At 46.8% G+C, this 13,777-nt stretch overlaps 1 protein-coding gene across 1 annotated transcript; it reads left to right on the top strand.

The window, feature by feature from the left end:
- Positions 1–1,062: 1,062 nt before the first annotated feature.
- On the top strand, positions 1,063–13,724 carry Mog (myelin oligodendrocyte glycoprotein). Its single transcript, XM_008850449.3, has 8 exons — positions 1,063–1,308; positions 4,132–4,479; positions 6,694–6,807; positions 9,036–9,056; positions 9,743–9,763; positions 12,287–12,403; positions 12,642–12,662; positions 13,159–13,724. Exons 1-8 carry the CDS (start codon positions 1,221–1,223, stop codon positions 13,170–13,172), a joined length of 744 nt encoding a protein of 247 aa, XP_008848671.1. The 5' UTR covers positions 1,063–1,220; the 3' UTR covers positions 13,173–13,724.
- Positions 13,725–13,777: the final 53 nt, after the last annotated feature.

Genomic DNA, 13,777 nt, shown 5'->3' with positions numbered 1-13,777 from the left:
CAGCACTCACATGGCAGCTAACAACTGTCCCTAACATCAGTTCTAGAGGATCCAATGTTCTCTTCTGGTATCCATGGGCATTACATGGCTCAGGTGCACTTACATAGATGCAGGCAAGACACTTATCACTCATACACATAAAATAAAAATAAATAAATAAGGAGCTAGAGAGATGACTCCATGGTTAAGAACACTGGCTGCTCTTGCAGAGGACCTGGATTCAATTCCCGGCACCCACAAGGAAGCTAACAACCATCTGTAACTCCAGTTCTAGGGAATCCGCCACCCTCTTCTGACGTCCTTGAGCATTGCATGACATGGGTACACCTACACTCATGCAAGCAATACACTCATACACGTAAAATAAAAAGATAAAATATTAAAAAATAAATAAAAGAGGAGAGAAAGAAAGGAAGGAAAGAAAGAAAGAAAGAAAGAAAGAAGAAAGAAAGGAAAGAAAGAAAGAAAGAAAGAAAGAAAGAAAGAAAGAAAGAAAGAAAGAAAGAAAGAAAGAAAGGGAAAGAAAGATTGAGCGAGTAAGTCGGGGTCTGTGAGATGGTTCACAGGTGGAAGCACTTTCTGCACTGCACAAACCTGATCACCTGAGTTCAATCCCTGGATAAAGGTGGAAGGAGAGAGCCAACCCCACAAAGTTGTCCTCTGACCTCCACATGTATTCTGTGGCATGTACACACACACCACACACACACACACACACACACACACACACGTAGGCAATGCACTCAAACACATAAAATTAATAAAATATTTTTTTAAAACACAATAGACATAGCAAGTCAAAGCCGATTGCTTTTTTCTTTTTTATGAGTCAACAGTAATTACTCTTCCCTGGCTAGTTCTTAGGGGTGAGATGGATTGAAGACACCTCATGGATTCCATAAACAAGTCCCTCTGACCTCTACTGGCCAGCCCCTACACACCCTCTACAAGGCTGGGTCTTGGGGGGGGGGGCGGGGAGGCAGGCCCAGTACCAGGCAGCCACTGCCGCTGCTCCTCAGGGGGCAGGGAAGGCAAACCCTGGTCATCCCTAGTCTGTAGGCCTTTTGTGTAGGAAAGGGTGACGTGGGGCTGTTCCTCTGGGTACAGCTGTGGCAGTGCCCTCTCAGATTCTCCCTTCAGATTTCTCAGGGTAGTAGACATGCAGCCCAAGGGCCTCTGCTTGGCTTGACCCAGCTGTGGGGACTCTGTCCCCAGAGACCATGAAGATGGAGGGTTTATGGAGGTCTTCTCTGCCCAGCTGCCTCCTCCTCCTGCTCTTCCTCCTCCGGCTGTCTTCTAGCTACGCAGGTAAGTGTGTTTATTCCTGCCCTGCAGAGACCTAAGAACAGAAAAGGGGGTGTCCAGGGCTCCAGTCCTTCAATCACCTTCAAATGACTATAAGAATGGCCTGTTTTTACTTAGATCTGCTGGCATGTTTTCTGCCTTAGAGACCTTCCTGGCTTCCTGCAGAAGGGATACTAAACCTTTTCCCACACTATGGTGCTGGGGATCAAACCCTGCCCTGTGCAAGCTCAGTGCATGCTCTCCCATTGAGATATATCTACAGCCCTGGTTCTGGCTTTTCACTTTTCAAATGGGGACAAAATAGCTTCTTGGAGTTGCTCTCGGAGTTAAATGAGAGGGAAGTGCCCTCCCTTTTGTGGCAAATCTCAATAAATGTTTGTTGAGGGCCAGTGAGATGGCTCAGTGGTAAAGGCACCTGCCTCTAAGCCTGATGACCTGAGTTTGATGCCAGGGACCCACATGGTAGAAGGGTGAAAAATGACTCCTGAGGATGGTCCTCTGATTTCCCTCCACACACCTGCTGTGTGTGAGGACCATCCTTAGGAGTCACGCTCATGGGAGCACACACAGACACACACAGACACACACACACGTACACAATTTTTTTCCTAATTTTCTTTTTTTGTTTTTGATTTTATTAATTTTTATTTTATGTGTATGTTTTGCCTACATGTAAGTGTACCACGTGTGTGCAGTTCCCCATGGAGGCCAGAAGAAGGCGTTGATCCCCTGGAACTAGAGCTATGGAAAGTTGTTAGCTACCATGAGGATGCTAGGAACCGAACCCAGGTCTTCTGCAAAAGCAGCAAGTGCTTTGGACTGCTGAGCCATCTCTCCAGCCCCCAAACAATTTTTTTTTTTTAAGTTTTGAGTTATTTCCAGCACTTTCTAGGCAGAGACAAGCAGATCTCTGTGAGTTTGAGGCCAGTTTGGTTTACATGGTGAGTTCTAGGGCAGCCACAGCTGGATAGTAAGATCCTGTCTCAAACCCACCTTGCCGCTGCGCCCCCCGCCCCCACACACTGAAAAAAATGAGTTATGCTATCTTGTTATGTTTGAGAACTTGCTCTGGAAATTCAGGTAGCAATAAAATTTTATAAGGGAGTCATGTGAAGGAGAAATAAAAGAGCAGAAGCCAGAGTCCTACTTCAGGGAGCCCTCTGATCGGTAGAGGCCCAGCCCATGCACCACCTAGGGACACCCAAGTCTAAAGGAGAACACAACCTTGCCTGCCAGATAGTCTCTTTGGGGAGATGTTCAGAGCAGGATCCAGAGCTGCTGTGAGGCAGGAAGTACAGATGACAGAGTGAAGCAGCCACCCCCCAGATTGGATGATCCAGAGAGGACGAGAGAGCAGGGTGTGAGGACGGAGGCTGGGAAGTGAGGAGAGGCAGTAGGCCTCGTTCCATGGTGGAGGCAAAGACTGAGCTGAAGAGTCAGAGACAAATGCAGCTTGTGGAAAGGTAGAAGCCACTGTCAAGATCTCACACTAGGATGTTCTGTCCCGGACATTGAGAACACATCTTTAACTAGAGACTGTCTATTTTGTATATGTTCAAAGTAAAAGAATGAGCTTCACCCAAGCTCCTGAATTCCATTTAAAAAATGGCTGGTCTAAGCCTGGTGTGGTGGTGAACCCTGTAACCACAGCACTTGGAAGGTAGGAGCAGGAGGATCTGGAGTTCAAGTCATCCTCAGCTACATGGCAAATTTAAAGCCAGTGTGGGCTACATGAGACCCCGTCTCAAAAGGCAGCAGAGGATCTCAAAAGGGGGACGACCACGACTGGCTTAGTGATTGAGAGTGCTTGCTGCTCTTGCAGTTTGGTTCCCGACACCCATATCCCTGGGGTGGCTCATAACTACCTGTAACTCTAGCTCCAGAGGATCCCCCCACCTCCTCTTCTGGACTCTGCAGGCAGCTATACACATGTGGTATACACTCATACAGACACAGACACATATACATGAATAAAAATAAATTTAAAAATAATTGAGGGTCAGGTGTGGTGACATAGGCCTTTAATCCTAGCATTTGGGAGGCAGAGGCAGGCAGATCTCTGAGTTTGAGGCCAGCCTGGTCTACTTACCCAGGTTCAGGGCAGCCAGAGCTACATGGTGAGATCTTGTCTCAAAAAAATTGAAATAAAACAAAACCAAAAAAGATTTGAGTGTCCTAAGCTGGGGATGGGGCACACACCTGTAACCTCAGCTCTTAAAAGGCTAAGGCAGGGGCTGGAGAGATGGCTCAGCAGTTAAGAACACTGACTGTTCTTGCAGAAGACCCAAGTTCAAATCCCAGCACCCACAGGGCAGCTAACAACTGTCCCTAGCTCCAGGGGATCTGACGGCCTCTTCTGTCTTCCATGGGCATTGCGCCACACGGGGTGCACTTACCTACATGCAGGCAATACATGCATACACATAAAATAAAGGCTAAGGCAGGAGGATTGCTGTGAGTTCAAGGCCAGCCTGAGCTATAGAGCAAGAACCTATCTCAAAAATAAATAGGGAATAGAGAGACGGCTCAGTGGTTAAGATCATGTACTGACCTAGCGGAAGACAGTTTCCAGCACCCACTTAGATGGGGTGAACTCACAGCAGTCTGTAACTCCAGGGGCACCTGAAGCTTCTAGCCTCCAAGGGCACTTGCATTCATATGCATGTACTCCCCACACATAATTGAAAAGAAAATAGATTTTAAATAGAGAAATAAAATTGAGGTTCTCACGCCCCGCCTCCTCCCCGTTTTGAAGCAGCTTTCCCATGATGCATTTGTCACGGCTCCCTTCGACTCTTGGTTTCTCCTCTTTGTTGTCTTGGACAGGACAGTTCAGAGTGATAGGCCCAGGGTACCCCATCCGGGCTCTGGTTGGAGATGAAGCGCAGCTGCCCTGTCGCATATCTCCTGGGAAGAATGCCAGTGGGATGGAGGTGGGGTGGTACCGTCCCCCCTTCTCTAGGGTGGTTCATCTCTACCGAAATGGCAAGGACCAAGATGTGGAGCAGGCACCTGAATATCGAGGTCGCACAGAGCTGCTGAAGGATGCCATTAGTGAGGGAAAGGTGACCCTCAGGATCCGGAACGTGAGGTTCTCAGATGAAGGAGGCTTCACCTGCTTCTTCCGGGACCACTCTTACCAGGAGGAGGCCGCGGTGGAATTGAAAGTGGAGGGTGAGTCAGGCATGGCACGTGAGGTATGACCTTAGGGCTGGCGGACCTCCCCTTCAGCCCTCACTCATGCCTGGGACCAATTCCAAGGCAATAGACATATCAGTAAATAAGGACACCTGTGTTGTGGCCACCTATCGCTTCATTGTTTGGATGGAGAAAAAAATTGGAATCAAAGTCAGGGTTCATGCATAAGAAAGTAACTAAAAATGGCATCCAACTCAGGAATACTCTGCAGCCTAAGCTGTTTTTCTCAGTACTAGAGACTGAGCCTAGAGCCCTGTGAATGTATGCCGAACAAGGGGTTTAACACCTCAGCCTTTGTTTTTTGTTTTTTTTAAATTATGAGATAGGTCCTCACCAAATTGCCCAGGCTGACCTTGAACTCAGGCGATCCTCCAGCCTCAGCCTCTAGAATGCTGAGACTAAAATCATGAGTCACCATGCTCAGCTTAAAATAATCGCTTTAGAACCATATCAGATAGTAGGTACTTTGCATGAGAAATTGCTGAATGGTATAAGCAAACCACAGAATGTAGGGATCAAAAACAGGACTGTGAGTGTGTGTATGCATGTGTGTGTGTGTGCGTGTGTGCGTGCATGTGTGTGTGTACATGGGGGGGGGTAGGGATGTAGTTCACTTGGTAGAGTGCTTACCTAGCTTAGAAGCCCTGGGTTCCATCCCCAGCACTGCATAAACTGCTCATAGTGGCTCAAGTTTGTAGTCCTAGGAAGTCAAGAGCAGGAGGACGAGTCAGACGGAGGCCAACCTGGGCTACATGAGACTCTCAGAGAGAGAGAGAGGAGAGAGAGAGAGAGAGAGAGACTGGAGAGAGATGGCTCAGGGGTTAAGAGTCGTTGCTGCTCTTGAGAACAGGAGTTTCATTTCCAGCACCCTTGGAACTCCAGCACCAGGGGACCTGACACCCTCTTCTGTCCTCTGAGGTCACCCACACATACCCACATGCAGACCTACACATAAATAAAAGTTAAAAAAAAAAAAACCAACCAAGAAGCTGTGCTTCAACTTCTTTAATTCTCTAGTTCTTCACTTTCCGTGAGCATTATGTGATGGCTGATTTTGGAAGAGTTATTTATAATTTGTCCTTTCTCAGAGTGGAGATAGGGAGCTTTGAAAGTTAATTGCTATGTAATTGAAGAACAAAAGTGTTCTGAATGGTTGAACCTCGGATCCTTTCCCTTCCTCCTCACCACGTGCTGAGAGAACATCAAGACAATTCATCACTTTTGTTATCTGAGGTGGGAGTGACTGTGGCCTTGTCCGGACCAGAAGACGCATTGTGTATCCAACAACAAAGCGTTGTTTCTAGAGTACATAGTAAGGTTTTGGAAAAAAAAAAAAAAAAAAAAAAAAAAAAAAAAAAAAAAGCTGTGTGTCACAGAACGTTGTTCACACAGCTGTTTTCACTGGGGTATTTTTACCACAAAGAAGTCAGAGGACTTCAGCATACAGATTTCCCTCTTTCTGCTAAGCAAATTCCTAGTTCCACAACTGCCACTCCAGCTGCTCACAGAGGAGAGCCAAGCTAAAACCTTTGCCTAAGGGGAGAAAGTTTTCCTTTGAATTGGTTTCCACATTCCAACCCCCTCCATTCATCTCCAGATTTTGCCTGAGGGAGGTAAGGAGGAGGGAGGAAGGGCGAGAGTTGCATCCCCAGCAGCTGCATAAAATCTTCAGAGTGGTAGCCCAGGCCTGTGATTCCAGCACTTGGGAGGCAGAGGCAGAAGAGGAGTTCAAGGTCACTTGAGACCCTATTTCAAAAAACCTACGGCTCCCAGCACTTGGGAGGCAGAAGCAGGCAGATAATTGTGAGTTCCAGGCCAGCCATGGCTACAATAGTGAGACCTTGTTTCAATCCCCTGCTTCAAACAAAACCAAAAATAATCAATGGCTGCTATCCCTTTCTGAAAACAAGCCCACTTCACTATCAAGGATAAAGCTAAGCTAATCTGTCAATTCTGTGTCACCTCCCCTGCCCGTGTCTTTGGAGATAGGTCTTGCAGGCTGGCCTGAAACTCTTGATGACACCCCCTCCCCTCATCTCAGCCTCTTGAATGCTGGATTACAGGCTTGTGCTACCTTGCCTGGGTACATCGCCATATTTAATCTTGGTGACATTCATTCCCTTATTCAACCCCAGGCTCTGTGCAGGGTGTTAGGGAAGCAGGCTGGGCCAAGTCACTTCTGCCTTTCAGATCCCTTCTACTGGATCAATCCTGGGGTGCTGGTTCTCATCGCGGTGCTGCCTGTGCTCCTCCTGCAGATCACTGTGGGCCTCCTCTTCCTCTTCCTGCAGCACAGATTGAGAGGTAGGGGCAGCTGCTGGATCCATCAGCATCCTTCCTGGTCCTTGGAGCTAGCCTTTGTTTTTAAGATATGAGTTCAGAACTCCATAACAAAATTTACTGACTGCTTTCATACTGATAGTAGAACCTGAGGCATGAGGGACATACAACAGTCTCATAATAGAGACATCAAGGGAGTCCAGGAGTGGTTCAGTGACTTGTTCAAGTGATATGTTGTAAGTGGTAGAGCTCAGCTCTCTACAGTCCCTAGAAGCTTCATGAAACTCAGAGAGTGGGTTCTTCAAAGTCAGCCAGGCATTAAATTTTTTTTAAACTTTAAAATTTATTTTTATTTGTGCGTGCCTTGTTTGTCTGTTGTGTGCACCATGTGTACGTGCAGGTGCCTACAGAGGCCAGAAGAGAGCATCAGATCCCTGGAACTGTTATTATAGATGGTTCTGAGTTGCCAGATGTGGATGCTCAGACTCAAACCTAGGTCCACTGCAAATGCTCTTAACCACTGAGCCATCTCTCCAGTTCCACTACTTGGCATTTTAGTATGGATTCTGAAATCAAAGCCTTGCCACACAGTATGTGTTCAAAACCATTTCCTGACTTTTCCATTGAACTGTGGAGTCGGGTTCAGCACCCCCATCCCAGACTGTGTCCTTCCCAGTGCCAGAGCACAAGGACTCACATATCCACCTCCTCCTACTACTAGGAGGATAAAGCAGGCAGGAGGGTTGGGACATGTGAGGGGGACTGGTGTTACGTCAACAATGGTCCTGCCTTGTGCACCACACCAACTGCTCCACACCAAGCTGCAGCCTCAGCCCCACAATGGAATGTCCTCTTTCACCTTGAATTCATCCCAGATTCTTGGTTACCTGCTCCTCAGCCACCATGGCTGAACAGAACCAGGAAGATAGAGCTGGGCAGCCTAGGGTCCAATTCCATTGTAGACACTGAACCATGAGGAAAATTCTGAGGTCCTTGGAGTTTCTGTTGCCCTCTGTTTAATAGAGATAACATTCTTAAACTGTGGGAAGCTTACAGGGGATAATGCCCTGGGAAGTGCTAGTGTAGAAACCAGTTACTAAGTAGTTCTCAGGAATTGTCTAGTTCCTCCCCACTCAGTGACAGTTGTCAGGGTGGAGTGGCCATGTGGACTGGGAACTAAAAGGAGCTAGGAGTACTGGGAGAGATAATAGCACCTTATAATAGAGGATGAAATGGCTCTGGGGTTAAGAGTACATACTGATCTTAGACAAGATCCAGGTTCTGTTCCCAGCACACGTGTCAGGTGGCTCATGACCGCCTATCACTCCAAGAGACCTGTCTTCAGAACTCTGCAGGCACACATATATACATGTAATTTAAAAAATAAACTGGGTGTGGTGGCACATGCCTTTAATTCCAGCACTCCAGCAGCAGAGGCAGGTGGATCTCAACGAGATCCAGGCCAGTCTAGTGAGTTCTAGGTTAGTCAGGGCTACATAGTGAGACCATCTCAAATAAATAAAATAAAATAAAACTTACAGGGTTTGAAGCATTGCTGGTTCCTGAGGGCCAGTCCTGAAGACTTCAATTTTTTTAATTTTTTATTTTATGTGTATGAGTGTTTTGCCTGCATGTATATAAGTGCACCTGTGCCTGCAATGCGCAGAGGCAAGAAGAGGGTGTCAGATTCCCTGGAACTGGAGTTGCAGATGGTTATTTACCACGTGTGTGCTGGGAGCCCAACCCAGGTCTTCTGAGAAGCAGTGCTCTTAACCGTTGAGCCATCTCTCCAGCCCCAACTTTCATCTTTTGAGAGCTTATTTGAAGGTTTTAGCTGGAATGTGCATCTATTTGGGTGCCCTTGACCGAAGAACTGTGGGTCCCACTTGCTAGGTGGTCTTCCCCTTCAGCCACAGGAGTGGCTTTGCCAGGGCACACACATGGAGCTGTGAGGAAGGACCGGAACTCCCGCCTAGCCAGCTAGATCAGCAATTAACCTTGGCAATCAATGGGATGACAGAACAGAATTCCAGAGCAGCTCACATCCAGGCTCTGGTATTCTTTATTCCATCACTTAATTCTGACAGTAGCCACAAAGAGAGACTAGACTCCCCTAGAGCTCTTCCGGCCCTCCAGAGAATGCCCCCAGGCTGCAGAGAAATTGCCTGAGCAAAGGTCCAGGGTCCTGGGTATGGAAGGGTCCCTAGGTGATATCACACCAGGAACTAAAAAACTGTCTTTTTCTATTTTAGGAAAACTCCGCGCAGAGATCGGTGAGTTCCAGGCACCCTCCCTCCCAATCCTCCTGTGATATTTCATCATGACCAAAATGGCCTTTTCCTCAACCAGTTCTGTCTCTCCCTTCAGTGGGGAACTTTGATATTTAAAACTGTAACCAGCTAAGAATTGGAAATCTCACTGCTTTTCCACAAGTTCAGTCAGTTTAGAAGTAAAATTTTACACTGTGCTTTACTGTCAGGACAAGAAACAGCTTTAAGTGATTAAAAAGATTCGGGGAGGGGCTATCAAGATGGCTCAGTGGTTAAGAGCATTAACTGCTCTTACAGAGGACCCGGGTTCAATTCCCAGCACCCACATGGCAGCCATGAGCTGTCCTTAACTCCAGTTCCAGGGGAATCTGAAGCCCTTTTCTGACCTCTGTGGCATTGCATGACATGGGTGCACTCACATATATGCAGGCAATACACTCATACATATAAAATAAAAATAATATATTTTTTTAAAAAAGGATTCAGGGAACAGGAAGTGGGGGCACATGCTTGTAATCCCAGCACTTGGAAGGCAGAGGCAGGAGGTATCTCTGTGAGTTCCAGGCCAGTCTGGTCTGCATAGCGAGTTCCAGAGCTACATAGTGAGACCCTGTCTCAAAAAATTAAAAAAATACAAAAAATCCCTTTGAATGCTTTCCTGAATCCATTTCTATTTGTTCCTCTTTCAGAGAATCTCCATCGGACTTTTGGTAAGTGAAGGCATACCCCAGTCCTCCCAGGTCAAGATGGCATTTGATGCACATTCCAGTGTTGGGGAGAACAAGGGCTGTTGGCTCCTTGAAGACACCCTCCACCCTTTTTCTTTGCATTTAAGATTAGTAGGGTATCAGTAGGATGATAGCAAACACTTTGTACTGCATTCATGTGTCAGGCACTACACCTGTTTCACAAATGTTAACTCCTTATATACATTTTTTTTTTTTTTACAAATTATAAAAGGTAAATGAACAGATCTTTGAACAGGACACACACATGCACATGTTTTCTACTGGGGCTGGAGAGACAGCTCTGTAGTTAAGAGCACTTGCTGCTCTTCCAGAGTTCCCCACCCTCTTCTGGTCTCTGAGGGCATCAGCACACACAAGACATACATATACACACACAAAATTGAGCTAGGTATGGTGGCCCACACCTTTAATCCTAGCACTTGAGAGGCAGAAGCAGGCAGATCTCTATGAGGTTGAGGCCATCTTGGTCTACATAGCAAGTTCCAGACCAGCTGGAGCTACAGAGAAACTGTCTTTTAAAAAATTTTGAGACAGGTTTCACTAACTAGAGCAGACTGGCTTCAAACTCAGATCTGTCTGCCTTTGCTTCCCGAATACTGGAATTAAAGGCATGTGCCACCACGCCTGTCGAAAACAATTTTTTTTTAAAAAGCCATCTACTACACTCACAAGCAGAGTATGTTTTCATGAGTAAGTACATGACTCACCGGGACACTTCTGATGAAAAGTAATGCCCCACTAGCATATTTTCTCCTGTACTTTGAAACAGGGTCTCACATAGCTCAGGCTGGCCTGGAACTTCTGATCCTCCTGCCTCTACCTCCCAGAATCCTGATCCCTCAAGAATAGCCTGCATTTTCTTCACTTCAGGTTGGCCAGTACCTATGGACACCACCAATAACAGAGTTTGAATAAATCTTATAGAAACTGGAAGACAGCACTCATCAGAGCACAGGAAGTCCTTGCTCTGAACGATCTTCATAAGTAGCTTTTCTGAGGTTACCAAGGGTAACCTTTTTCAGTTCTCCTGGTACTGACACACCCAAGGGTTCCACTGCAGCATGACATCGGGCCTGGGTACAGACGTCACACATAAGTCTTTGAACATCCAAAGAAAAACAGAATATTACATTGGAGGGAGTGGGAAATTCGCAGGGGTATGTAGGCATTCACCTTGGTCAGTGGAAACTTGGAGTCCCTTCTCTTCTACCACGTGGGTCCTGGAATCCAACTCGGGTCTTCAAGCTTAGAGGTAAGCACCTTCAGCCACTAAGCTATGCCAACCGCTCTATTCATTTTTGAGTCAGAGTCTCATGTGTCCCAAGCTGACCTCAATCTTGTTACTTAGCTAAAGATAACCTTGAACTTCTGATCCTACCCCCATCTCCCATGTTCTGGGATCACTGATGAGGGCCACCGAGCCTGTTTTATGCAGTGCTAGAGACTGAACCCAGGGCTTCCTTTATAGTAAGCAAGTACTCTATAAATCGAGGTACATTCTCAATACGCTTTAAGATTTCAATATCAAAGGTCTTAATTTTTGTATCATTAAGTCATGAACACTGTTGGTGCTGATGCTGTGTTTAAAATTCTGAGGATTGAACCTAGGGCCCCCTCACATGTCAGACATGCACCCTACTGGACCACATTCCTAGCTGTTGCATATATACACATACATATATATTTTGAGACACCTTGTTTTCCCAGTTGGCTTGGAATTTGCTATGTAGACCAAGCTGGCCTCAATCTCAGAGGCCTGTCTGCTGCTGCCTCCCAAGTACTGGGATTAAACGCATGTCACCATGACCAGCTCATGTTTTGAGACAGGGTCTTACTATGCAGTTTTTGGCATTAAGTAGACCAGGTTGTCCTCAAACTCACAAGAGATCCACCTGCTGGGATTAAAGGGGTGCATCACCACGTCTGGCATTGTTTATATTTTAAGAAAGTGTTAGGGCTAGCCAGACTGATCAACTGTAATCCCAACACCTGGGAAGCTGAGGCAGGATTGCCAGAAATTCTAGGCAAGACTCCATCTCAAAAAAAAAAAAAAAAAAAAAAAAAAAAAAAAAATCAAAATGGGCATAGTAGTACACATTTAATTTCAGCACTTGGGCGGCGGAGGCAGGCAGATCTGAATTTGAGGCTAGCCTAATCCACAGTGAGTTGCAGGCCAGCCAGGGCTATACAATGAAACCCTGTCTCAAAAAAACAAAAAATGCTAATTAACGGAACAAGGGAGGGCTAATGGGTCACTGAAGATGAGTAGCACATGAAAATATGAAACACTTTGTATGCCAAATTAGCAAAAAAGCAAAAGTTAAATTCAACTAGAGTTTAATGAAAGTAAAGATATGGTACATCTCATTCAAGTACAAGGACTTTAGATTGTCCCCAGAGTCCTTTGGAGCTCTTGGACTTCAGGTTAAGGAGGCTGGTGTGGCATGAAGTTAGTAAACAACTCTGTTCTACTGAACCCTTCAGATCCTCACTTCCTTAGAGTGCCCTGCTGGAAGATAACCCTGTTTGCAGTCGTGCCTGTCCTCGGACCCCTGGTTGCCTTGATCATCTGCTACAACTGGCTGCATCGAAGATTGGCAGGTGCAGTGTCAGGGCCACAAACAGGGCACTAAGCAGTGGGGTCCTCAGACAGCTGAGTGAGAAACAGCAGAGCCAGGGCCCCAGAGTCTAGAGCTGGATTATCTTCCGTGAAAGGTGTGTCGGGGGGGTCCCCAGTGGAAAGGGAAGGTTGTTTACTCAACTGTTCAGGGGGAGTATGAGGGAGGGGGAGGTAGGAACCTCCCACACTGATCACCCATATACTCATTTCTCTTTGCAGGACAGTTTCTTGAAGAACTAAGTAAGTTATTTTATTTTCCCCTTCTGACAAGGTCTCACTACACAGTCCTGGAACTCACTATGTAGACTAGGCTAGTCTGGAACTAGTGGCAATCCCCCCCGCTCTTGCCTTCGAAGTGCTGGGATCATAGGCCTGTGGTACCACTCCCAGACTGTCTCTTCTAAACAGAAAGCCAGCATAGGCAGAAGGCTACTGAGAGATCCCAGGCCCGGGAGGGGCTGAGCTCGTAGCTCCAAGGACTCCAGAGAGGAGGAGGGAAGAGCTGTTGAAGTTTTCAGGTGCTAGAGTGGCTGCTCCCAGCTGACTTGCTATCCTTGGTAGGGACTGCACTCCTTCAGCCTCCTCTGCTCTTCTCTACAGCAGCTGTCCTGCACCTTGCCTCCAAGACCAGCCAGGGGTGGGGTGCAGACAGGATTCCAGGGAGCTTTCCATGTCCTAGGCTCAATGGTTTCATGATAGAAACACCATCAGATTTTTCATGTCGTCTCTCTTCTAGGAAACCCCTTTTGAGCATCAGTATATCTTCCCGGAGTGGAGACACAGGTCCCTGAAGCGGTCTCTCGCTGGCTTCTTCCCTATGGACACATGCCAAAACGCGATCCGGAAACACTGAGTCCAAACATTTGCTCTCTCCAGCTCTCCTCCTTTCCTTAGCTCCCCTTCCTTTCCCAGTTTTTGCCTCATCTCTTTACTCCTCTCTCATTAGGAAGCCTTCTGTGGCTCAGCCCAGGCGGTCTTTCTACCAGAAGACACCTGTGTACCAAAGTCATATGGAGAAGAAGGCCTCAGCCACAAACAGCAGTTCCAGAACCTCATGACAAAATTACAGTATACAAACCCTGCAGATGGTAGATGTTTCTTCCAAGATCCCAGCCCTGACTGGGCAGAACAGTGGTGTGGGGAGTTGAAAGACAGGGACAGATGAGCCCACAGTATTGGGGAAGCTATTGAGCTGAAGAGTATGGGGCGCTCTAACCAAAACCATCTTACTCAACGATTACTACTTGATGGTCTATCAGACACAAACAAGCTGGGTGCTAATTACACAAGTCTCCGTGTGCATAAATTACCTTGCTTTGTATTTTCCCTGCATCCACTCACCTCTATTCTACTCA

This window comes from Nannospalax galili, unplaced genomic scaffold (assembly GCF_000622305.1).
Source record: "Nannospalax galili isolate Female #2095 unplaced genomic scaffold, S.galili_v1.0 scaffold1105, whole genome shotgun sequence".
Taxonomy (NCBI): Eukaryota; Metazoa; Chordata; class Mammalia; order Rodentia; family Spalacidae; genus Nannospalax; species Nannospalax galili.
The sequence above is the reverse complement of the archived record's forward strand: the minus strand, read 5'-3'. Positions and strand labels throughout refer to the sequence as shown.